Genomic DNA, 27,746 nt, shown 5'->3' with positions numbered 1-27,746 from the left:
CTTCATAATATTGCAGTTATAAAGAGATTGAAAATAAAAAGGTTGAAAATAAATTATCACTCAATATTATTTAATTATTAATTATTTAATATTAAGAGGGAGAAGGGAATACACCTTCAAAACTACAGGGAGAGCAATTTTAAAACTCTGTCTTTCATTTGCATTTCCTCTAATGATCAGTGATGTAAACCATGATGAGGTACCAACTCACACCAGTCAGAATGGCTATTATTAAAAGTAAAAAAACATGCTTGTGAGGATGTGGAGAAAAATGAATGTTTACACACTGTTGGTGAAAGTGTAAATTGGTTCAGCCCTAATGGAAGACTGTGTGGCAATTCCTCAAAGACCTAAAGAAATACTCGACCCAGCAATTCACTGGGTATATATGCAAAGGAATGTAAATAATTGTATTATAAAGACATATGCGTGTTCATCACAGCACTATTCACTATAGAAAAAAACATGGAATCAACGTAAATTTTCATCAGTAGTAGACTGGATAAAGAAAATGTCCATATAAACCATGGAATACTATGCAGTCACAAAAAAAGATCGTTTCCTTTCAGGGACATGGATGGAGCTGGAGGCTATTATCTTTAGCAAACTAATGCAGGAACAGAAAGCCAAATATTGCATGTTCTCACTTATACGTGGGAGCTAAACGATGAGAACACATGGGCACATAGAGGGAAACAACACACACTGGGGCCTACTTGAGGGTGGAGGGTGGGAGGAGGGAGAAGATCAAGAAAAATAACTAATGAGCACTGGCCATGTTGCAACTTGATGTTGCAATAATCTGTACATAAAACACCTATGACACAAATTTACTTGTGTATCAAACCTACATGTGTACCCCTGAACTTAAAAGTTAAAAAAAAAAACTTTGTGTGGATAAATTCTAAGTGATACAAATTATATTTTATCTAATATCTTAAACAGCATTAATGCAATATACATTTTAATTTGTTCATGCTATTCTAGTCAATATAATAGATCTTGGCATTAAAAATCCCATTAAGTCTAGGTTTTCCTTCATCTCATTAAATTAATTGTCTTAGTCCCCAAGGCTTATCATTTGTGTTTTGGCCATCTTTTGAGTCTGGACAATTTGCTATGAATAATTTTGTTGTAGCTCAACTCTTGTTCATACGATATATAAGTATTGTTCTCACTGTCAATTTTCAGAGGTGCATGTGTAATTTAATTTCATTTTGTTTTCTACATTTCTCTGTAGTACTATGCCCATCAGAATGGCTCAAATACCAAGGAAAGTGTTATTGGTTCTCTAATGAGATGAAAAGTTGGAGTGACAGTTATGTGTATTGTTTGGAAAGAAAAGCTCATCTGCTAATCATACAGGACCAACTTGAAATGGTAATTGGCCAGTATCAGGGTTATGGCATTAGTCTTTTTGCAGTTAAAAATAGCTTTCCTTAAATATCTTTCCATCTTTGCATTAAATCATCATTTACCTTGATTATTGAGTTTTGGGCACCCTCTTAAAATTGGGCATGCCTCACTTCTCATGCTAGATATGGCTTAAATTCATATATTCAACTTGCAATTGTGTGTGTGTGTGTGTGTAACATATATATGATATAATGTGTGTATGAGTAAGATATGAATTGATTTGTGTAAGAATCCCCAAGCAGAGTGCTTTTCTTTTTTTTGCAGTGAAATTTAAAATCTTCAGTGCCTCTGAATTACTAAAATATTCTGCTCATTTAGTCCCTCATTGTCCACATTTCAGGCTTTTATACAGAAAAACCTAAGGCAATCAAACTACGTATGGATTGGGCTTAACTTTACCTCCTTGAAAATGACATGGACTTGGGTGGATGGTTCTCCAGTAGATTCAGAGATGTGAGTCTTTCATAAAAGGTGATATCTGATTTATTGTCTATTGTAAAATATGTCTCCAGAATGCACCTTTAGGTCCACCAAATTCAACCCTGAAATAGTTACTGGTACTACAAAATTTGAAAAAATGAAAATTAATTTAGTATTTATAGGAGTAATGATGAATATTTTGATTTGGTTTTTAAAGAAAAAGTATTTGAAAACAATAATGGTGATTTATGATTTTAGAATTTTTTACACTTTATATAGAAAAGTAGAATGTTGCAGTCTCTTTCTTTTTTAAATGGAGTCTTGTACTGTCACCCAGGCTGGAGTGCAGTGGCATGATCTCAACTCACTGAAACCTCTGCCTCCCAGGTTCAAGCAATTCTCTGCCTCAGCCTCCTACCAAGTAGCTGGGATTACAGGCACCCACCACTATGCCTAGCTAATTTTGTTGTAATTTTAGTAGAGACATGGTTTTACCATCTTGACCAGGCTGGTCTTGAACTCCTGACCTTGTGACCCACCCACCTTGGCCTCCCAAAGTGCTGGGATTATAGGCATGAGCCACCGCACCCAGCCACAGTCTCCTATTTTTAAAGTTCCTAATGTTTTCTTTAGCCATCTTCAGTAATAAAATAAAATCATTGTGCAATTTTTGTGTCATGTAATTATCATAATGTTAAAAATGCAAACAATAAATACAACATAGAACAAGATTATCCAAAAGTCTCTGAACAGATGCATGGAGTTATTGATTTTGAAAGTTCCATCAACATTTTTGTGTGCTTTATTTTATAATAAAATATTTAATTGAATATATAAATAGTGAAACAGAAGAATTCAAAATCCTATTATTACATTAGTAGGCAAGATAATGGTCCCCAAATGTCCACATTCTACTCCTGAAATGTTGTGAATGTTATTTCATATGGCAAAAGAGCCTTTGCAGGTATGATTAAATGAAGACTCTTGAGATAGGGATATTATGCTGGATTATCTGCGTGGTCCCAATTAAATCACAAGAGTCCCTAGAAGAAGGAGGAAGTAGAATTAGAGTAGGATTGGGAGATATGAAATGGAACACAGAGATTCACATGATGTGAAAGCGCCTCTGTTAGCCAAAGCACGCAGGTGGCTTCTGATTCCTCCCTCGTGCCCCCTGAAGGTGACTCTGCAGACACTTTGATTTTAGCCCTGTAGGGCAATCTTGGACTTCTGATATTCATAACTGTAAGATAATAAATTAGACTTGGTTTAGGCCACTAAGTTTGTAGTAATTTGTCATAGTAATGATAGAAAAATAATACAGTATCGTAATCAACTTAATGGTGCTATTGTGTTATTTTTCCCCTTATTTCAATTTCATCATTAAATATCACATATTTTCTATATGACTGCACTAAGTCATATAACAAGTGAATAAAAGCATTGTTTGATATGAAGTATAAAATTATGAATGTGTGTCATCTGAGAGCAGAGTTGTGTCACTGAACCTCATGAAGTTGACAAACTTGGTTTTGTCCTCTTGCCAAATCCATTCATCACTACCTTTAGGGTTGAGTTTTAACTCTAGATCATGCCTAGAAATTTTTGTCCATAATGTTTTCAATACAAAACTTAAATCTAAACTTGGACAAAGTGTATTTTCTAATGTAAAAATTCAGTACTTGTCCTTATCAATTTGGAAGCTTTGAAGACCATGCACATCTTTTCCAAGGTTCTTTCTTGAACTTTTTCCACAGGTCAAGCAAATTTATCACAGAATATATCATTAAAACTAAATTATTTTATAGATAACTTTGTTAACATTTTTAATATCTTACATTATAAGTAAATAATGCAATAAATGTGCAATTTATTATTTAGGTAGTACATAGGTTGATTTGTATATTGAATTATTTACAAACATCAATTCATATAACTGCTGTAACAATATCAGGAAATATTATCATTGCTATACAATCAGATATAAGAAGGCAAAAGAGGTTGTTAAGTGAGCTGTCCAAATGGAGTTAATCTTACTTTTTAATCTAACTGAACCATGTGGGCCAAGAAAAGAAATACTAGAATGGGAATGTGGAGGGAAATTTATTCTTACCTCTGTTATTTGAAGACTCTCTGGCAGTTCTTGACCAACCACAGGTAATAAGGCTAAGTTGCAGAGTGTGTAAGTGTTAATGAATCCAAGTATGTGAAAACGCTTTAAAATTTTGAATTACTTTTTTATTTAAAAGAGGATATTAGCAGAAGACACAAATGGATGTCTTCAGCAACAATGATTAACAAAGTATTTATTCTCTCTTCTCCAGATTCTTCATAAAGGGACCAGCTAAGGAAAACAGCTGTGCTGCCATTAAGGCAAGCAAAATTTACTCTGAAACCTGCAGCAGCGTTTTCAAATGGATTTGCCAGCATTAGAGTTCAACAAAATTCATAGTGAAATAATCAATGATCACTATTTTTGGCCTATTAGTTTCTAATATTAATTTCCAGGTGTAACATTTTAAAGTGCAGTTAAATGCAAAAATCTCTTCTCCCTTCTCCCTCCATCATCGACATTAGTCTAACCTCAGAATAACGTCTATTAACAAATTAAAATGTACCCTTCAAAATTTTTACTTGATAGTATAAGCCAATATGACCTCATATAATTATATCCAGGATATCTATTCATTGTTTATTTTATGCCAAATGTGATCAAATGATGCCTGTTTTTCCTGTATCTTGGCTTTTTAAATTCCTAATAATGTCCCAAGCAAAATTTCTTATATTTGTAAGGGTTGAATTATAATGTGGACTTATACATTTCTTACCCTTTTATCAAAGAGAATTAATTTTGTTTCCTGGCTTATGCTACTCTGCACTCATCTACAATAAACATCCTGAATATTTTCTTAAATATTTTTATTTCTTTGATATAAACCCTGAAAGTAGAATTTCTAGGTAAAAGTGTTAAATGTGTTGTTTATTTTATATTTTATACAATTTTTATATGTTGCACTTTTATTTCCAAAGTTAGAAGCTTTCAAAGTTAAAAGAAGGTATTAGGTGCAGAAAAAAGAATCTACTGCTTTTCTTGAACCTCTTGAGAATTAGTTGCCAAATCAATGCGTTTTATTATAACATTCCATTTGTTATTGGATACTTTTTGTGTATTTCCATCTGAAAAGGGGCCTTCTCCTACATATCCACAATAACATTATGAAAATCAGCAAACGTACATTGATATAGAACTATCATCTAATGTCCAGACTTCCTTCAAGATTTGCTGTTTATCAAAATAATGTTTTTTAGAGTAAAAGCATCCCACTCAGAATCAATGTCTGCATTTGATGACTATATCTCTTTAGCCTCCTTCAATATAGAAGAGTGCCTGAGCCTTCCTTGACATTCATGACCTTGACACTTTTGAATATTGCACATTGGTTATTTCATAAAATGTTCTTCAACTGAAATTTTCTGATTGTTTCTCATGGTGAGATTCAAGTTGTATCTTCTTGGCAGAAATTGCATAGAAGTGATGCAGTGAAGCTTTGTTCTATCTGCATCCTTTCAGGTGGCACACAGCTTTATTTGTTCCATTGATGATTACATTTATTTCATTCACATGATTGATACCATTTAATTGTTACCATTTCTGCTTGAATTCACTGTAAAGTTATTATTTTCTTACTGTAGTTAATTCATATTTGGGGAAGTGACTGAGATGGCTTTAATATTCCCTTCAGATTGGGGCTAAATTTTTTTGGGGGGGACAGGGTTTCACTCTGTCACCGAGGCTGGAGTGCAATGGCATGATCTCAGCACACTGCAACCTCTGCATCCTATGCTCAAATGATCCTCCTGCCTCAGCTTCTCAATAGCTGGAACTGCAGGCATGCACTAGCATGCTTGGCTAATTTTTATATTTTTTGTAGAGATGGGGTTTCACCATGTTTCCCAAACTGGTCTTGAACTCCTGGACTCAAGCAATCTGGACACCTCGGCCTCCCAAAGCGCTGGGATTACAGGCATAAATCACTGAGCCTGGCCTTGAGGTTAATTTCTAAACAGGTTTCTTCTCAACTATAGGCACCTAGCCTCCCTTTTCTTAGAGCATTTACTTTAGTAAACTTATAATTGTAAATTTTTACTCTGCCCCCTTGACATATCAAACTTTTAAAAATCCTCTAGCAGATTTTATAACCCGAAAATATCTTTCTAAAGGACCTGGGAGTCACCTTTTTGAGATGTGTTTCCCAAGGATGATAAAGCCCCTATTTTCCAGTCTCTGTGGGAGGGTAGAAGCCTAACTTCAATGGGACACCTTGCTTCACTTTATAAAACTACCACCTGGCCAGGCGCGGTGGCTCAAGCCTGTAATCCCAGCACTTTTGGAGGCCCAGGCGGGTGGATCATGAGATTAAGAGATCGAGACCATCCTGGTCAACATGGTGAAACCTCGTCTCTACTAAAAATACAAAAAATTAGCTGGGCATGGTGGTGCGTGCCTGTAATCCCAGCTACTCAGGAGGCTGAGGCAGGAGAATTGCCTGAACCCAGGAGGCGGAGATTGCAGTGAGCCGAGATTGCGCCATTGCACTCCAGCCTGGGTAACAAGAGCGAAACTCCATCTCAAAATAAATAAATAAATAAATAATAAAACTTCCACCTGTCACAGGATTTGTCAATGTCAAATAAAATATAGAGATGAATCTCTAAGTTTTAAAATGTTTTGATTAGAAAGTAAGAATTGTAAATTGGGGCATATATAGCAACTGGGTAGTCTTAAGTATATCCAAAGAATAAAGAGAAGTGTGGAAGTTTTATTAAGAAATGTCATGTATTGCTTTGAAAGAAAGCATGTTGGCCCTAGTAAAATTCTGGGGAGCTGGCAAGTTCTGATTGGTGAATGACAGTAGTAGGTGAAAGTAGTCTTAGAATCACAGTAGGTTATTTTAGTAGCTATTGGTAAACTGGTTTTAGGTTACACCAGGCAGTTTTAGCAGCCAAGCTTATAGAAAATTAAATTTTTGGAGCAATGATATGTACCTTGAGTGCTTTTTTCCCCCCCTGGCCTGTCTACTCTGCTTTGGTTGAGTATGACAAAATGACCTACTTTGTATGATCAACTTTTACATCTTTCTCTTTTATTCAAGATCTCTTTCTGAAAGCATTGTTAGTCAACCATTTTGAAGTTAGGCTTAATTGCCTCTGGTGCCAGGATAGACCTGTCTTCTTTGTCTCTGTCTCAGATGAGAGGAAGGTATGAAAGTCTATGTCAGGGATCTGGCTCATGTTTGCTCAACAGAAAGACCAAAAGAAAAAAAAAGTTTGTTTGGAGTCTAGCATCAAGTTTATGAGTATTTTAACACTTTGATTGGGATCAAAAATCATCTCAAAGCATTGGGCAAATGTTTTGTTAGGGCAGATGGCTTCATAATCATTTAATACGAAATAAGAATAAAGCTTTAATATAACAATAATTAACAACAATATAACAAGTTTAGTTTATTATTGTTATTATTATTATTATTTTATTGCATTTTAGATTTTGGGGTACATGTGAAGAATATGCAAGATAGTTGCATAGGTACACACGTGGCAGTGTGATTTGCTGCCTTCCTCCCCATCACCTATATCTGGCATCTCTCCCCAACTCCCCACCCCTGTTGTCCCTCCCCTATTCCCCCCAACAGACCCCAGTGTGTAGTGCTGCCTTCCCTGTGTCCATGTGTTCTCATTGTTCAACACCCACCTATGAGTGAGAACATGCGGTATTTCATGTTCTGTTCTTGTGTCAGTTTGCTGAGAATGATGTCCTCCAGGTTCATCCATGTCCCTACAAAGGACACAACTCATCGTTTTTGATTGCTGCATAATTTTCCATGGTGTATATGTGCCACATTTTCCCTGCCCAGTCTATCATCAATGGGCATTTGGGTTGGTTCCAGGTCTTTGCTATTGTAAACAGTGCTGCAATGAACATTCATGTGCATAGGTTTTTATAGTACAACAATTTATAATCCTTTGGATATATACCCAGTAATGGGATTGCTGGGTCAAATGGAATTTCTATTTCTAGGTCCTTGAGGAATCACCACACTGTCTTCCACAATGGTTGAACTAATTTACACTCCCACCAGCAGTGTAAAAGTGTTCCTCTTTTTAGCATCTGTTGTCTCCAGATTTTTTACTGATCAACATTCTAATTGGCGTGAGATGGTATCTCAATGTAGTTTTGATTTGCATCTCTCTAATGACCAGTGATGATGAGCATTTTTTCATGTTCGTTGGCCTCATGTATGTCTTCTTTTGTAAAGTGTCCGTTCATATCCTTCACCCACTTTTGAATGGGCTTGTTTGTTTTGTTCTTGTAAATCTGTTTTAGTTCTTTGTAAATTCTGGATATCAGCCCTTTGTCAGATGGGTAAACTGCAAAAACTATTTTCCAATCTGTTGGTTGCTGATTCACTCTAATGACTGTTTCTTTTGCCATGCAGAAGCTGTGAAGGTTGATTAGGTCTCATTTGTCCATTTTGGCTTTTGTTGCCAATGCTTTTGGTGTTTTGGTCATGAAGTCCTTGCCTACTCCTATGTCCTGAATGGTTTTGCCTAGATTTTCTTCTAGGGTTTTTATGGTGCCAGGTCTTATGTTTAAGTCTTTAATCCATCTGGAGTTAATTTTAGTGTAAGGTGTCAGGAAGGGGTCCAGTTTCTGCTTTCTGCACATAGCTAGCCATTTTTTCCAGCACCAACAAGTTTAGATTTTACAATGCTTTCAAATTAAAACTAGACAAATACAAAGATGTGAGACCTGTCTGCAGACAAGGAGTAGCATTTTGTGATTGGGTTGAATTAAACCAGAGGATGTCACCTTTGTAAGAGGGACTACTAATGCAATTTGAAGAAAAAGTTGTGTTAGGAATATTGTCAAAGATATTCACTAGATTTACTAAAAGGATTTCTTAGGTCAGATTTTGTCAACTTATCTAAAACAGTTACTAATTGTGAATTTTAATTACTATGTTATCTTGCCAAATGAAAAACCTTAAGGAGGAAAACGTGTAGCATTTTGTTCCTCATGGTGTGGCGTTTTGTTCCAATATCTTGGGGAAAGCATGAAAACAATCAACTTTTCATCCTGGTTTATAGTTTGAATATCTCTGATTATGGCATCAGGTGGTTTGGTAAACTTTTTGTGGTCCATACATTAGGCCGAAAATGTGTTTTTAAAATTTATCTAGTTTCAGCTTATTGGGCTTTAGGAACAGAAAAGTTCTCATTTTTGTACTTTGATGCAAGAGAGTTGGATTAGAGAAATGTAGAATAATCTATGGCTTTGCCTAATTTAGAGATGGATAACAAGAACTCAGAAACAATGTACAGAGTTATGATCTAACAACAGATGTATTATAGTTTTTTTCTAGAAACTCAACTTTTTTTCTACATTGATTATACAGAAATATCAGATTTTAAAACCTCTTGAGGGTAGAAAGCCAAACTAAGGCAAACTTTATATTTTATTTATAGTTTTAAGGTCTTTGGAACTTCCAGGAAGTAAGTGTTTATATACTCATTGTAAGGCTGTGAACCTTCAAAGTTAAGCATGTTATGAATATTGTTAAATATGACATTTCAGACAAAACCTTAGTAATGTAACCTGTCTTTAATTGTATTCTGCTATTAAGAGAGAGCAGAATTTTATTGGACTTATGTAAATAACTTTACTTAAATAACCATACCGACATAAGAATACTAAAAAGTACGTTTAAAATGTTGCAGGAATCAAGTAAGGAGAAAAAATAGCAAATGCTTTTATCTTTTTTCACAAAAGTATATTTTATCAAAATACTGTAAGTTATAGATAGCTCAAGAGAGAAAATTTCTTTATACCTGAAAGACAAAACATTTGAGTAAAAACAACCTTCAAATAAATGACGTAAGAACATTATCAGTTCTAATGTTCTATAGCAGAGTAGGGTGACTATAGTTAACAACAACGTACTGTATATTTTAATATATCTAAAGAGGATTTGAAATATTCTCAACACATAGGAATAGTAAACATTGAAGAGGATGGATACCCTAAGTACCCTAACTTAATCCTTATATATTCTATTCATCTACCAAAATATCACATGTATCTCATAAATGTATATAAATATGATGTATAAATTTAAAAACCACTTGATTAAAACAGAAGCACGGGTCACTGTAAAATAATAACTCATCAAACCAGAGTGATAATTAAAAGACTTCAACAATAATATAAAAAGTTACATGAATGGAAAAAATCTCAATTATTTTAAAGCTCAGTTTTTTAAGTAATTAAAAACCTAATAAAAGCAACACAGCATTTATTTTGATTAAATGTAAAATCTTTTTATTTTAAGCCAGCTACCAAAAGGGTAATCTTTTGCAGTGTAATTGTTTTTCCTTAGATAATCTGGAAGTTGGACCTGATTAAAAGGACAGGTGAATTTAATCAAACACAGAAAAAAATGTTTCTAACATTATAAGTGCAACAATTAGATATATCAAGAAAAACAGAGTACAAAATCAAATTACATTGGTGAAAAATACTGCTTTTCTAGGCTTTCATGGTAAGTATTTTACTGTCAGGCCATAACAGCAAAGTTAGAAGCAGAGGAAAAAAGTTGCTGGAGTGTACAACAAAGCAAAAAGGCCTTTTCAAGGTTCTTGTGGTATTCTTTTTTTTTTCCTTTTACTATTTTTATTTTACACTATAAAAAACAACATCAACATACTGCTTTTCTTCACATTCACATGGGTTTTAGAAAATTATTGCCTTTTCCCTTGGAGAAATAACCAACAGACTAAAAGAAAGAAAAAAAAAGTAGTAGCACATTGCAAAATCTGTAAATCCCAGAAGTCCACAGGTTGAAGACAATCTCGAGGGGCAGGGAGGAAAACAACTGTCACAAGAGACATAAGCACACAGGACAGGAAGCTGAGGAAACCAGTGCTCAACACTACTGACTCAGGATACACAGCAAGTACCCTTCTCCTCCAGGCATCTACTGCCACCACCTCGAGGGGATGACTATTTTTGGTCTATGATCTGAAAAACTCTTTTCTCAAATGAAGAGTTGCTCTGAGAAGAGGTGGAATGAGACAAGTTCAAGTATGAATAAGAATCATGGCAAAGTCCAAGAACCCACGGCCAAAAAAAACAACCAAAAAGAGACAGCATCTTGCTACTTCAACCAACTGCCTCACTGGACCCAAGAGGGTATCTAAAAAACATTTCAGGCTTCAAATCAGGATACTGATCATGTCCCTACAAACCCTGTAGGGTTACTTTCCCAACTAGACAGTGATCAGCTTATGCCCTGAAGCAACGGAGACAGACATTGAAACTACCAAAGTTCAAAAAATAAGGTGGAAATTGTGCTTCCTTCAGAATGAATTGGCATCATAACTGCCTTTTCTCTTGGTCCAGCAACTTCTTTCTCCCATGTTGCTGCAGGTATTTATTGCCTTATGCTTGAAATGAAAAGGCAAACTTTGAGGTGCAAGGACTGGGCAGTCTGGAGAGGGAAGGGAGTCTGGAAGTACAGTAGTCAGCACATGCTGTGCTCCCCTAATGGCTTGGCCTTCCTTCAGTCCTGAGAACCTAACCTGAGGTCCGTCTGAAGTTCATTTGCAAGCCTGGTGACCACTCACTATCTCACTGGGGCAGCATGACAGAGTGAGATCTTCAGTATTGCACAGGTATGAAATGTCCATGAGTCTTAAAACCAAAAACTACAGTTGCTCTTGGGGCTGGGCTGGTTCCTCCATCCCAGTTTTAGGGGGATGTGGCCATGGCCACAGGGCTTCTGCTGAGTTCCAAGACTGTCGACTGGGTGGGCACCGGCGCCAGCACCGAGGCAGGGAATGTGCAGTAGGCACCCTGCGTGTCAGGGCTCAGTGTCTGTAAATGGCCTATCAATGAAGAGCCTGCTGCCTCCCCTTGGCAGGAGGGAGGCTGGGGGTTGGGCGTGGAGGGCAGGATCTCAGATTTGCACTGCAGAAGCTGGGCCATGAAGCCAAAGTTGGGTGAGACCATATGCCTCCTCTGCTTGATGTAATCGAAGGCCTCGTTCAGGTGGACCTGCTTGGTCTTCCTGAGGTAAGCCATGCAGATGGTGGGTGAACAGGAGATCCCAGCCTCCCAGTGGACCAGGACCTTGCCTCCCTTTTCCCTGACACCGTCAATGAAGTCTATTGCTTCTTGAAAGTAGGAGCTAATGTCAGCTGTGTGGCTGTCTTTCACAGGGATCCATTTGTAGTGTAGGTGGGTCGTGCAGGCCTCGGAGGTCCGTCGGGAGACATTCAGTAAGGCTGTGATGTGCAGGTTGGCGAGGAACTCGCACTTGGACGCATGGTAGGCACTTCCAAAGTAGAGGAAGGGAAGGATTTCAACTGGGTTGAAATGGTTACCCAGTAACCCATGACCTGGGTTACCCTGGTCATAAGCTGGCCTGTAGCTGACTGGTTTTCCGCACTGGCTGATGAGGGCTCGCTCACTCTCAATCATCTCTTGTGAAATGGGTTTTACATCCAGGCAACACTCGGGATATTCCGAGTAGAAGGTCTCATATCCCCCTTTGAGGAAGTACATCTGCGGGCAGGCAGGCAGGCGACCAGCGAGGTGCACGCAGCGCTCTCCTCTCGCAGCTTCCGCCAGTGGCGGCTACCCTGGTCCAGCACCACCATGGCCGCCATGCAGCCACCGCCCTCCTGCAGGAGCCACGCGACACGCACGCCGCCCCCTGGGGCAGCACGGAGTCCGCCGACACCGTGCCGCCCCGTGCCCGCCACAGCACCACCGAGTTGAAGCTGACGCTGAGCGAGCCACGCTCGAGGCGGGGAAGGCAAGGTAGGGCGGGCAGTCAAGCAGCGAGCACCGTGCCACAGCCTCCTTGCCGAGCATCTTGCGCAGCTGGCGCCGGTCGAGCGATGTGACCTTCAGGCCGCCGCCGCACAGCGGCCCCGTGCCGCGCACCCCGCGGGTGCCCACAGCCAGGGTGCCAGCGGGCGAGGAACAGGAGGGTGACTCGCCCGGTGCCCAAGTGGCAGCGCAACTCCGCGTTCCTGCCCGGAGCGCTGGACAACCACGCTGGCTGCTCACAGCCCTGGAAGCTGCGGATTCCACTGGCCGCACAACATTTTATGTGAATGAGTCTCTCCATGGTATTAAAACTTAAGGTAGGAGGAGGGGACTCAAGATGGCGCTGTGAGAACAACCCAGGATTGGAGCCCGCGTAGAATTCGCAAACGGTGAGTCAGTGCTGCATTTCCAGACTGATCTTTGTTGCCCACAGAACGGGGAAACTCCCAAGTATAAAAAGACACGGGACGCCAGGCAGTAGGTCTGCCTGGCGAAGCCGGCAGCCGGGGCGGCGGCGTCCGGCCCTACCCAGCAATCCCCACAGGGCGCGCTTGTCCGGGTGCCTTGTTGAACCGGCAACCTGAGACTTGAGAGGGCTGGACTTGAGACTGAACAAGACTTGCACAGTAGCCCAGCCCAGGGGATTGCAGGGACAGATCGCTTGGAATACCCAGTGGGACGAACAAAACCGCGATTTCAAACTATCCCGGGCAGACGGTCCGAGACGCTCTGTGGGGGAGGGGCGTCCACCACTACGGAGGCAACCTACCCCAACTGATATACACGCCCACTGCTGAGGCAGCCAGCCATTGCCGAGGCAACCCGCCCCAACTGAGATACACGCCCACTGCTGAGGCAGCCAGCCGTTGCCGAGGCAACCCGTCCCTACTGAGATACACGCCCACTGCTGACGCAGCCTGCCGTTGCTGAGGCAACATGCTACAACGAAGAAACTCCGCCGCAGGGCGTGGCGGAGACCACAGCAGAGCCGGCAGGAACAGCGCGAATCACACAACAGCAGGGCGGAGCCTCGGCAGCCAAACAGTGGCTAGTCTGCCTTTGAGCTGGGCAGGACACCTGATCGGACATCCAAAAATAAAGCCCAAACCCCTCAACACAGAGCATTTGAGAAAAAAAAAGGGTTGCTTAATGAGCTGTGTTGCAGCAGAATCAAACATAGCAGCCTAACAGCCCTGAATGAACAACAGAGTGCACAGCTCAGCAATTAAACCCCTATAAAGTACAAACTGTCTCCTCAAGCAGCTCCCTGACCCCTCTATATCCAAAAGACTGTCATTAGGCAGGCATCATCCTGGGACAAAGAGAGCAGAAAAAGAAACTGGTAGCATCCCTCGCTGTGCCACGGCTACTAGAGGTGCACCCCAGACAAGCAGGGTCTGGAGCGGACCTCAACAGTCGTACAGCGAAGGGGCTAGACTGGTAGAAGGAAAACCAAGCAACAGAAATACTTCATCATCAACATTCTGGGTGTCCACTCAGAGACCCAAATGAAAAGTCAGCAACTACGCAGACGACCAGCAAACAAATCCACAAAGATGGGAAGAAACCAGCGCAAAAAGGAGGAAAACACCCGAAACCAGAACACATCGCCTCCTAGAAAGGACCAAGACTCCTCACCAGCAAGGGAACAAAGCTGAATGGAGAATGACTGTGACGAAATGACGGAATTAGACTTCAGAAGATGGATAATGAGAAACTTTTGTGAGCTAAAAGATCATGTATTAAATCAATGCAAAGAAACGAAGAACCTTGAAAAAAGATTTGAAAAAAGATTCGAGGAAATGATAACAAGAATGGATACCTTAGAGAGGAATATGAATGAATTAAAGGAGCTGAAAAACACAATACGAGAACTTCGCGAAGCAAACGCAAGTTTCAATAGCCGAATTGACCAAGCAGAAGAAAGAATATCTGAAGTCGAAGACCAACTCAATGAAATAAAACGAGAAACCAAGATCAGAGAAAAAAGCGCAAAAAAGAATGAACAAAGTCTCCAAGAAATGTGGGACTATGTGAAAAGACCTAACCTACGTTTGATAGGTGTACCAGAAGGGGACGAAGAGAATGAATCCCAGCTAAAAAATACTCTTCAGGACATCATCCAGGAAAATTTCCCCCACCTAGCAAGACAAGCCAACACTCAATTGCAGGAAATACAGAGAACACCACAAAGATATTCCGCAAGAAGAGCAACCCCAAGGCACATAATCGTCAGATTCAATAGGGTTGAAATAAAGGAGAGAATACTAAGGGCAGCCAGAGAGAAAGGTCGGGTCACCCACAAAGGGAAGCCCATCAGACTCACAGCAGATCTCTCGGCAGAAACACTACAAGCCAGAAGAGAGTGGGGGCCAATATTCAACATTCTTAAAGAAAAGAACTTTCAACCCAGAATTTCATATCCAGCCAAACTGAGCTTCAGAAGTGAAGGAAGAATAAAATCCTTTGCGAACAAGCAAGTACTCAGAGATTTTGTCACCACCAGGCCTGCTTTACAAGAGCTCCTAAAAGAGGCACTACACATAGAAAGGATCAATCAGTACCAGCCATTACAAAATCACACTGAATGCTAAAGAGCTTCAACATAATGAAGAATCTACAACAACTAACAGGCAAAACAGCCACTTAGAATCAAAATGGCAGTATCAAATTCACACATAACAATATTAACCCTAAATGTAAATGGACTAAATGCACCAATCAAAAGACACAGACTGGCAAATTGGATAAAAATCCAAAACCCATCAGTGTGCTGTATCCAGGAAACCCATCTCACATGCAAGGATACACAAAGGCTCAAAATAAAGGGATGGAGGAAGATTTACCAAGCTAATGGAAAGCAAAAAAAAGCAGGAGTTGCAATTCTCATCTCTGATAAAATAGACTTTAAAGCAACAAAGATCAAAAGAGACAAAGAAGGCCATTACATAATGGTAAAAGGATCGATACAACAAGAAGAGCTAACGATCCTAAACATATATGGACCCAACACAGGAGCACCCAGATACATAAGGCAAGTTCTTAATGACTTACAGAAGGACTTAGACTCCCACACAATAATAATGGGAGACTTTAACACTCCACTGTCAATACTAGACAGATCAACCAGACAGAAAATCACCAAGGATACCCAGGGCTTGAACTCAGACCTGGAGCAAGCAAACCTGGTGGACATTTACAGAACTCTCCACCCCAAATCCACAGAATACACATTCTTCTCAGCACCACATCACACCTACTCTAAAATTGACCACATAATTGGAAGTAAAGCACTGCTCAACAAATGCAAAACAACTGAAATCATAACAAACAGCCTCTCAGACCATAGTGCAATCAAGTTAGAACTCAGAATTCAGAAACCGACCCAGAACCGCACAGCTTCATGGAAACTGAACAACTGGCTCCGGAATGTTGACTGGGTAAACAACGAAATGAAGGCAGAAATAAAGAAGTTCTTCAAAACAAATGAGAACGAAGACACAACGTGCCAGAACCTCTGGGACACATTTAAAGCAGTCTCTAGAGGAAAGTATATAGCAATAAGTGCCCATATGAGGAGAATGAAGAGATCCAAAATTGACACCCTATCGTCAAAATTGAAAGAGCTAGAGGAGCAAGATCAAAAAAACTCAAAACCCAGCAGAAGACAAGAAATAACTAAGATCAGAGCTGAGCTGAAGGAGATTGAGACACGAAAAACCCTTCAAAAAATCAATAAATCCAAGAGCTGGTTTTTTGAAAAGATCAACAAAATAGACAGACCACTAGCCAGATTGATTAAAAAGAAAAGAGAGAACAACCAAATAGATGCAATAAAAAATGATAAAGGGGAAATCACCACAGATTCCACAGAAATTCAAACCATCATCAGAGAATATTACAAACAACTCTATGCGCATAAACTAGTAAACCTGGAAGAAATGGATAAATTCCTGGACTCCTGTGTCCTCCCAAGCCTAAACCAGGAGGAAGCTGAAACTATGAATAGACCAATAACAAGGTCTGAAGTTGAGGCAGCAATTAAGAGCCTACCTCACAAAAAAAGCCCAGGTCCAGACGGGTTCACAGCTGAATTCTACCAGACACACAAGGAGGAGCTGGTACCATTCCTTCTAAAACTATTTCAAACAATCCAAAAAGAGGGAATCCTTCCCAAATCATTTTATGAGACCAACATCATCCTGATACCAAAACCCGGCAGAGACCTAACGAGAAAAGAAAACTTCAGGCCAATATCCATGATGAACATAGATGCAAAAATCTTCAATAAAATATTGGCAAGCCGATTGCAACAGCAAATCAAAAAACTTATTCATCATGATCAAGTAGGATTCATCCCAGGGATGCAAGGCTGGTTCAACATACGCAAGTCTATCAACGTAATTCACCACATAAACAGAACCAAAAACAAAAACCACATGATTATCTCAATTGACGCAGAGAAGGCATTTGACAAAATTCAACAGCCCTTTATGCTAAAAACCCTCAATAAACTCAGTATCGATGGAACGTATCTCAAAGTAATAAAAGCTATTTATGACAAACCAACAGCCAATATCATACTGAATGGGCAAAAACTGGAAGCATTCCCTTTGAAATCTGGTACTAGACAAGGATGCCCTCTCTCACCACTCCTATTCAATATAGTACTGGAAGTTCTAGCCAGAGCAATCAGGCAAGAAAAAGAAATAAAGGGTATTCAAATAGGAAAGGTGGAAGCCAAATTGTCTCTATTTGCAGACGACATGATAGTATACCTAGAAGACCCCATCGCCTCAGCCCAAAAACTCCTGAAACTGATAAACAACTTCAGCAAAGTCTCAGGATATAAAATCAATGTGCAAAAATCACAAGCATTCGTCTACACCAATAACAGACTTAAAGAAAGCCAAATCAAGAGCGAACTGCCATTCGCAATTGCTACAAAAAGAATAAAATACCTTGGAATACAACTCACAAGGAACGTAAGGGACCTCTTCAAGGAGAACTACAAACCACTGCTCAACGAAATCATAGAGGACACAAACAGATGGAGAAACATTCCATGTTCATGGTTAGGAAGAATTAATATCGTGAAAATGGCTATACTGCCCAAAGTAATTTACAGAATCAACGCTATCCCCATCAAACTACCATTGACTTTCTTCACAGAACTGGAAAAAACCACCATGAACTTCATATGGAACCAAAAGAGAGCCCGCATAGCCAAGTCAATTCTAAGCAAAAAGAACACAGCGGGGGGCTTCACACTACCGGATTTCAAACTATACTACAAGGCTACAGTAATCAAAACAGCATGGTACTGGTACCAAAACAGAGATATAGACCAATGGAACAAAACAGAGGCACCAGAGGCAACACAACATACATACAACTATACAATCTTTGATAAACCTGACAAAAACAAGCAATGGGGCAAGGATTCCATGTTTAACAAATAGTGTTGGGAAAACTGGCTAGCCATGTGCAGAAAGCAGAAACTGGACCCCTTCCTGACACCTTACACTAAAATTAACTCCAGATGGATTAAAGACTTAAACAGAAGACCTGGCACCATAAAAACCCTAGAAGGAAATCTAGGCAAAACTATCCAGGACATAGGAGTAGGCAAGGACTTCATGAACAAAACACCAAAAGCATTGGCAACAAAAGCCAAAATAGACAAATGGGACCTAATGAAACTCCACAGCTTCTGCACGGCAAAAGAAACAGTCACTAGAGTGGATCGGCAACCAACAGAATGGGAAAAAATTTTCGCAGTCTACCCATCTGACAAAGGGCTGATATCCAGAATTTACAAACAACTCAAGCAGATTTACAGGAAAAAAACAAGCCCATTCAAAAGTGGGCAAAGGATATGAACAGATACTTTACGAAAGAAGACATATATGAGGCCAACAATCATATGAAAAAATGCTCATCGTCACTGGTCATCAGAGAGATGCAAATCAAAACCACATTGAGATACCATCTCACGCCAGTTAGAATGGCGATCATTAAAACATCTGGAGACAACAGATGCTGGAGAGGATGTGGAGAAAAAGGAACACTTTTACACTGTTGGTGGGAGTGTAAATTAGTTCAACCATTGTGGAAGACAGTGTGGCGATTCCTCAAGGCCTTAGAAATAGAAATTCCATTTGACCCAGCAATCCCATTACTGGGTATATATCCAAAAGACTATAAATCATTCTACTATAAGGACACATGTACACGAATGTTCATTGCAGCACTGTTTACAATAGCAAATACCTGGAATCAACCCAAATGCCCATTGATAATAGACTGGATTGGAAAAATGTGGCACATATACACCATGGAATATTATGCAGCAATCAGAAATGATGAGTTCGTGTCGTTTGTAGGGACATGGATGAATCTGGAAAACATCATCCTCAGCAAACTGACACAAGAACAGAAAATGAAACACCGCATATTCTCACTCATAGGTGGGTGATGAAAAATGAGAACACATGGACACAGAAAGGGGAGTACTAAACACTGGGGTCTATTGGGGGGAAAAGGGGAGGGCCAGTGGGAGGGGGAGGTGGGGAGGGATAGCCTGGGGAGAAATGCCAAATGTGGGTGAAGGGGAGAAGCAAAGCAAAGCACACTGCCATGTGTGTACCTACGCAACTGTCTTGCATGCTCTGCTCATGTACCCCAAAACCTATAATCCAATAAAAAATTAAAAAAAAAAAAAACTTAAGGTAGGAATGTGTGCCTGCAAATCATGTGCAGTGAGATACAGCAAAAGATGAACCACTAGAATATTGCTCTGAGAAATTTGGAAATGAAACTTTTATTTCAACAAGTGAAATTATCATGTAAATGAATAGGAGAGCATTTTTAACCTGTAGCTAGGGAAATTGAATAGATTTCCAGGAAAGAAATGGCAGAAACAGAAACTGTAGTTTAGAATAAGGATGTTAAAGACACAGATTTGTGCTTGTAAATCAAACCCCTTGCAACTTTATGAAGAGCAAATACATATTTTAAGAAAGTTTCATAGTTTCAAATGTTGAGGATCAGATTCTGGTCAGGTATCAGTGTACGCTTGCTACCAATGTTCACTTTTTAGAAAAACACATAGTTTTTCTTTTCACAACACGAGAACTTCATGAAGCATGCACAAGTTTCAATAGCCAAATTGACCAAGCAGAAGAAAGAATATCAGAAATCCAAGATCAACTCAATGAAATAAAACAATAAACAAAGATTAGAGAAAAAAACGCAAAAAGGAATGAACAAAGTCTCCAAGAAATGTGGGACTATGTGAAGAGACCTAATCTACGATTGACAGGTGTACCAGAATGTGACGAAGAGAACAAATCCAAGCTGGAAAATACTCTTCAGGATATTATCCAGGAAAATTTCACCAAGCTAGCAAGGCAAGCCAACACTCAAATCCAGGAAATACAGAGAACACCACAAAGATATTCCGCAAGAAGAGCAACCCCAAGGTACATAATCATCAGATTCACCAGGGTTGAAATGAAGGAAAAAATACTAAGGGCAGCCAGAGAGAAAGGTCAGGTCACCCAGAAAGGGAAGCCCATCATACTCACAGCAGATCTCTCAGCAGAAATTCTACAAGCCAGAAGAGAGTGGGAGCCAATATTCAACATCCTTAAAGAAACAAACTTTCAACCCAGAATGTCATATCCAGCTAAACTGAGCTTCATAAGTGAAGGAGAAATAAAATCCTTTGCGAACAAGCAAGTACTCAGAGATTTTGTCACCACCAGGCCTGCTTTACAAGAGCTCCTGAAAGAGGCACTACACATAGAAAGAAACAAACAGTACCAGCCATTCCAAAAACACACTAAATGCTAAAGATCATCAACCAAATGAAGAATGTGCATCAACTGACGGGCAAAACAGCCAGCTAGCATCAAAATGGCAGGATCAAATTCACACATAACAATATTAACCCTAAATGAAAATGGACTAAATGCACAAATCAAAAGACACAGACTGGCAAATTGGTTGAAAAACCAAAACCCATCAGTGTGCTGTATCCAGGAAACCCATCTCACATGCAAGGATATACAAAGGCTCAAAATAAAGGGATGGAGGAAGATTTTCCAAGGAAATGGAGAGCAAAAATAAAAAGGAGGAGTTGCAATTCTCATCTCTGATAAAATAGACTTTAAAGCAACAAAGATCAAAAGAGACAAAGAAGGTCATTACATAATAATAAAAGGATCGATACAACAAGAAGAGCTAACGATCCTCAATATATATGGACCCAATACAGGAGCACCCAGATATAAAGGCAAGTTCTTAATGACTTACAAAGAGACTTAGACTCCCACGCAATAATAGTGGGAGAATTTAACACTCCAATGTCAATATTAGATCAACCAGACAGAAAATTAACAAGGATATTCAGGGCTTGAACTCAGACCTGGAGCAAGCAAACCTGATAGACATTTACAGAACTCTCCACCCCAAATCCACAGAATATACATTCTTCTCAGCACCACATCACACCTACTCTAAAATTGACCACAAAATTGGAAGTAAAGCACTCCTGATCAAATGCAAAACAACTGAAATCATAACAAACAGTCTCTCAGACCATAGTGCAATCAAGTTAGAGCTCAGAATTCAGAAACTAACCCAGAACCGCACAGCTTTATGGAAACTGAACAACTGGCTCTTGAATGTTGACTGGATAAACCATGAAATAAAGGCAGAAATAAAGAAGTTCTTCCAAACCAATGAGAACGAAGACACAACATGCCAGAATCTCTGGAACACATTTAAAGCAGTCTCTAGAGAAAAATATATAGCAATAAGTGCCCATATGAGAAGAGTGGAGAGATCCAAAATTGACACACTATCATCAAAATTGAAAGAGCTGGAGGAGCAAGATAAAAAAAAACTCAAAACCTAGAAGAAGACAAGAAATAACTAGGATCAGAGCTGAACTGAAGAAGACAGAGACACAAAAAACCGTTAAAAAAATCAAGAAATCCAAGAGCTGGTTTTATGAAAAGATCAACAAAATAAACACACCACTAGCCAGACTGATAAAAAAGAAAAGAGAGAACAATCAAATAGATGCAATATAAAACGATAAAGGGGAAATAACCACAGATTCCACAGAAATTCAAACCATCATCAGAGAATATTACAAACAACTCTATGCACATAAACTAGTAAACCTGGAAGAAACGGATAAATTCCTGGACACCTGTGTCCTCCCAAGACTAAACAAGGAGGAAGCTGAAACTATGAATAGACCAATAACAAGGTCTGAAGTTGAGGCAGCAATTAAGAGCCTACCACCCAAAAAAAGCCCGGGTCCAGATGGGTTCACAGCCGAATTCTACCAGACACACAAAGAGGAGCTGGTACCATTCCTTCTAAAACTATTCCAAATAATCCAAAAAGAGGGAATCCTTCCCAAATCATTCTATGAGACCAACATCATCCTGTTACCAAAACCCAGCAGAGACCCAACAGGAAAAGAAAACTTCAGGCCAATATCCATGATAAACATAGATGCAAAAATCTTCAATAAAATACTGGCAAGCCGATTGCAACAGCACATCAAAAAACTTATCCATCATGATCAAGTAGGATTCATCCCGGGGATGCAAGGCTGGTTCAACATATGCAAGTCTATAAATGTAATTCACCACATAAACAGAACAAAAAACAAAAACCACTTGATTATCTCAATTGATGCAGAGAAGGCATTCAACAGAATTCAACAGCCCTTTATGCTAAAAACCCTCAATAAACTCGGTATCGATGGAATGTATCTCAAAGTAATAAAAGCTATTTACGATCAACAGCCAATATCATACTGAATGGACAAAAACTGGAAGCATTCCCTTTGAAATCTGGCACTAGACAAGGATGCCCTCTTTCACCACTCCTATTCAATATAGTTCTCGAAGTTCTAGCCAGAGCAATCAGGCAAGAAAAAGAAATAAAGGGTATTCAAATAGGAAAGGTGGAAGCCAAATTATTTCTATTTGCAGACCACATGAGAGTATACCTAGAAGACCCCATAGCCTCAGCCCAAAAACTCCTGAAACTGATAAGCAACTTCAGCAAAGTCTCAGGATATAAAATCAATGTGTAAAAAACACAAGCATTCCTATACACCAATAACAGACTTAAAGAAAGCCAAATCAAGAATGAACTGCCATTCACAATTGCTACAAAAAGAATAAAATACCTAGGAATACAACTCACAAGAAACGTAAGGGACCTCTTCAAGGAAAACTACAAGCCACTGCTCAACGAAATCAGAGAGGGCACAAATAGATGGAGAAACATTCCATGTTCATGGTTAGGAAGAATTAATATCGTGTGAATGGCTATACTGCCCAAAGTAATTTACAGAATCAATGCTATCCCCATCAAGCTACCATTGACTTTCTTCACAGAACTGGAAAAAAACCACCATGAACTTCATATGGAACCAAAAGAGAGCCCACATAGCCAAGTCAATTCTAAGCAAAAAGAACACAGCGGGGGCATCACACTACTGGATTTCAAACTATACTACAAGGCTACAGTAATCAAAACAGCATGGTACTAGTACCAAAACAGAGATATAGACCAATGGAACAAAACAGAGGCATTGGAGGCAACATAACATATCTACAACCATACAATCTTTGATAAACCCGACAAAAACAAGCAATGGGGAAAGGATTCCCTGTTTAACAAATGGTGTTGGGAAAACTGGCTAGCCATGTGCAGAAAGCAGAAACTGGACCCCTTCCTGACACCTTACACTAAAATTAACTCCAGATGGATTAAAGACTTAAACGTAAGACCAGGCACCATAAAAACCCTAGAAAAAATCTAGGCAAAACCATTCAGGACATAGGAGTAGGCAAGGACTTCATGACACATATACACTACGGAATATTATGCAGTAATCAAAAATGATGAGTTCGTGTCATTTGTAGGGACATGGATGAATCTGGAGAACATCATTCTCAGCAAACTGACACAAGAACAGAAAATGAAATACCGCATATTCTCACTCATAGGGGGCGATGTAAAATGAGAACACATGGACACAGGGAAGGGAGTACTAAACACTGGGGTCTATTGGGGGGAATAGGGGAGGGACAGCGGGGGGGGTGCTGGGGTGGGATAGCCTGGGGAGAAATGCCAAATATGGGTGAAGGGGAGGAAGGCAGCAAAACACACTGCCATGTGTGTACCTATGCAACTGTCTTGCATGTTCTGCACATGTACCCCAAAACCTAAAATGCAATAAAAAAAAGAAAAGAAAAACACATAGTTTTTTTAATTCAGTGTCACTCAATCACACACAAAACCTCTTTTATAACACCCATCTTATATAACTCTTCTTTAACTTGCCTAGACCTTTTATAATGTTTTTAAAACCTCCAGTCTTAGTCTTATAATTTATTTTTGGGGACAACCAATTATTTTATCTTAGGACAGAAAATTAAGTAAGATTTTTTTCATACAGAATGATATTTTAAAATTTGTATTTTGATTAAAAACCTAGATATCATTAGTCTTTTTATAAAAAAACTAATAAATCTTTTTTTAAAAAGACTAATTTTTTTATAAAAGTCTAATAACTTTATAAAATTTAAGATGTTAGAAGAAACTTATTTAACAATTTGTTTTAATTTTTTAACTTATTTGAATATTATCTGACATTTAATGAGTATCTAATATTTAACTTAACATAAGGTAACTTTTAAGATTTTAAGTTATATGAAAACTTAATTTACAAACATTATTTTATTAGTAATTATCCAGCTTATTTATTAACAATTATATCTGGATTACTTATGAAAATGTAGATATTAGAGCTACTCATTTTAAGTTATTTTTTATTAACCAATTTGTAGCTAGTTAATATCAGATGTTTAAGCAAGAAGATTAGAATTAAATAAGTGTACACCTCATTGTTAACTCAGAAAATATATTTTTATTATACTGTAATTAACTTAATTAAATGTATTATTAACTAATTATAATCCATTAAATTTTAATAATGCCTAAATATAACCCTAACCCTATTCAATTATTAAATTAATACTATTATATTATTAATTCAATATCAATTATTAAATTAATCTTATTTATTAAAAAATATACAAACATTATTTTGTTTGAAACTGGGTTTATAGGTTTATGACTAACATATCTAGTAGGGGCAGATATAAAACTGACCAGTTAACTCAGGCAAAAATGTATGTTGACAATTTTGAAAACATTTCTACTTTTATTTTATTAACAACTTAAAAACAATCTATTTATTTGAAATGTATTTAAGTCATGTGAACTAAATAAAACATTTGTGTAATTAAAATGTATTTTATATGCATGCCCATTTATCCTAATAAAATTTTTAAAGAAATTCCTGGCCAAAAACAGCACATTTTATCATTTAGACTTAATATATAATGTAATATATGTACATATGTAGAAACACTTCTAAACATATATCCATAGAGAGAAAGAGACCTTATAGCTTAGATTTTAGTCATAAAGTAGTAAAACATTTAACTCATCAGTTGATTACAAACATTTGAATCTAAATCTTTTTTTTGTTTGACAAAATGGGATAAGGCTAAACCTTAAGTTTTCTTTTCTTTTAGTTTGGCTTTGTCAAGACGCAGTTTTACAAAGGCTGTGAACCAAATTTTGGAGACAGACAGTTGAGTCAGTTACCAACATTCTGGATCAGACAAGGAATAGTTAACTTTGCAACTGTGACTCGATTATGTGAGGAGGCCCCCAGAAGATTTTAACAAGGTTCATACTGTATTTTCTTGATCTCAACTACTTGTCTTCAGTCATAATAATGTTGCTATTCCTTTTGGTACAAGAAAGGGTGTCTTTTACATGGGAATTTCACCTTTTGCTTTTAAGAAATGGCATAAAAGTAAAAACGATTTTATTTTATATTTTCTGACTTTCAAGTGTTCAAGTGTTTTTGTTTTGGTTTGGTTTATTTTGTTTGAGACAGTCTCCCTCTGTTGCCAGGCTGGAGTGCAGTGGTGTGATCTTGGCTCGCTGCAACCTCTGCCTCCTGGGTTCAAGTGATTCTCCGGCCTCAGCCTCCCGGGCAGCTGGGACTACAGGCATGCACCACCATGCCTGGCTAATTTTTGTATTTGTCGTAGAGAGGGTTTCACCGTGTTGGCCATGATGGTCTTGATATCTTAATGTTGTGATCTGGCCACCTCAGCCTTCCAAAGTACTGGGATTACAGGCGTGAGCCACTGTGCCTGGCCCCAAGTGTTTCTGTTTACATAACCAGTATACCAGAATATTTGAGGAGCTTGGAAAAAAAGTTTAGCTTAGAGAAAGATAAAGAGGAGGAATTATAAGAGAAGGGGAAAGCCCTGGAGAGGAAAGCATGTCAGCTAGCTTTGAGATACTGTTTTGTACCAAGGCACTCAATTAAGACATGAGGCTTATTTGGAGTACATAATTTTATAGCTGTGGTCTTTTAGTTGAGATTTAAGAATAGACTTTTGAATGATCTCTGCAAGTTTTGAATATGTTACCAGCTGGAGTTCCAGAAAATATGTTGGCATGGCTTTAAACTTTGAGAATCCATTTGTAACTAAATTTATCTAGGTGATTTTGTTTAATGCCAAATACACAAAAGCCAATTAAATGCAAGCACTGATTATGAAAAAGCCAAATAAACCCAAGAAGGAAGATCAGCTGCCTTCTCCAACTGAAGGAAAAAAGAAAAATGCTTTTGTAGAGGCTTCAGTCTGTAAAGAGAAATCCTGTCACCCAGACCTCACAGCTGAGATCTGCTAGGAGGAAAATAGTTCTCCCTAACAGGAGATCTTCCAATCAGAGGGAGAAAGACATCTCCAAGCAAAATCCAAATAAAACAGAAGTCAACTAAAATTGGGAGTTGAGTCCAAGAGACTCACCAGGGAGAAATGAGGCAACCTGCAGAAGCAGTGGAGTCATGAGAGTCAATGAGCCCCTGTGTGAGTACATCATGCCCTAGCACTGTGGACCAGTGATTCTCCCAAACTGAGTCAGCTTTGGAACTCAGCTTGACACCAAGTAGGTCAAAATCAAAATAAAATATAGAGACAGATCTCTGCATTTAAAATGTTTTACTAGAGAGTTGAGAATTGTAATTTGGCATAAATGCAGGGACCAGGGGGGTCTTTGGTTTGTCTAAAGAACAAAACAAAGATTGGAGGTGTTATTAAAAAAAGAAAGTTATGTATTGTTTTGAAAGAAAGTTTGCTAGCTCTAGTAAAGTTTTGAGGAGCTGGCAAGTTCTGATTGGTGTCTGACAGTGGTGGGTAAAACCAGTCTTGCAGTCACTAAAATAATAAAAGTTATTTTAGTAACTGTTAGACAAAACTGGTTTTAGGCTACAACAGGCAGTTTTAGCAACTAGGTTTGTAGAGAATTGTATTTTTGAAGCAACGCTATGTGCCCTGAGTGCCTTTTTCCCCTGGCCTGTCTACTCTGTTTTCGTTGCATATGACAAGAATGACCCCATTTGTTTCATTAACTTTTACAGATCAAAGAAAGTATAATATTCTTTTGGTTAAAGCCAATTAGCAAATGCAGATGGTGTATGATCTCCTTTTCACCTTCACTCTTAAAGCCCTTCCCCATTTTGTTTTGGCAGATTTAATTCAGACCGAACTAAAATTTTAGTTCAGACTTTTCCCTGTGGTAATAGTCTTGAAAAAAATAGCCATTGTCTGTGTGACACTGTTCAGTGCAATTCTTGCTCTGTCAGAAGGTACTTCATCTTTCCAGTTATATCTTTGTGGGCTCCAGTTTTACACTTTGTTCAATAGGTTATAATCTCCTATTCTGGTACTCAAATTGTTTCAAATTCAGACATGAAAGTCCTGTCAAAGTGCCATGTCTATCCTTGATCTCCAAAATCATTTTCTGGCTTAAAGTTTAAAAAAACTCAGCAGAATACCTGTAACCATTTTTGCCAGTGCTTGAAGTGGGTTTTATGTGTAGCCTG

General features: G+C 38.6%; 1 protein-coding gene and 1 pseudogene across 2 annotated transcripts in view; one reads left to right on the top strand and one right to left on the bottom strand.

Moving 5' to 3' along the window:
* The window catches only part of KLRF1 (killer cell lectin like receptor F1), a 30,380-nt gene extending 26,089 nt beyond the window's left edge, over positions 1-4,291 (top strand). The window contains exons 4-6 of the mRNA XM_002752327.6: positions 1,241-1,380; positions 1,757-1,869; positions 4,161-4,291. Of these exons, the coding sequence (XP_002752373.1) occupies positions 1,241-1,380; positions 1,757-1,869; positions 4,161-4,269 (362 nt within the window). The 3' untranslated portion in view covers positions 4,270-4,291. The remainder of the gene's footprint in view (positions 1-1,240; positions 1,381-1,756; positions 1,870-4,160) is intronic.
* LOC144577812 (dual specificity protein phosphatase 5 pseudogene) lies at positions 1,664-27,708 on the bottom strand (annotated as a pseudogene). The gene is made up of 2 exons (XR_013522429.1): positions 27,699-27,708; positions 1,664-12,993 (listed from the first exon to the last, which is right to left on the bottom strand). The product of XR_013522429.1 is annotated as a dual specificity protein phosphatase 5 pseudogene (transcript).
* Between the last annotated feature and the right edge of the window lie 38 nt (positions 27,709-27,746).

This window comes from Callithrix jacchus, chromosome 9 (genome assembly GCF_049354715.1).
Source record: "Callithrix jacchus isolate 240 chromosome 9, calJac240_pri, whole genome shotgun sequence".
Classification (NCBI taxonomy): domain Eukaryota; kingdom Metazoa; phylum Chordata; class Mammalia; order Primates; family Cebidae; genus Callithrix; species Callithrix jacchus.
Note: the sequence above shows the minus strand (reverse complement) of the source record. Positions and strands in the feature narration are given on the sequence as shown.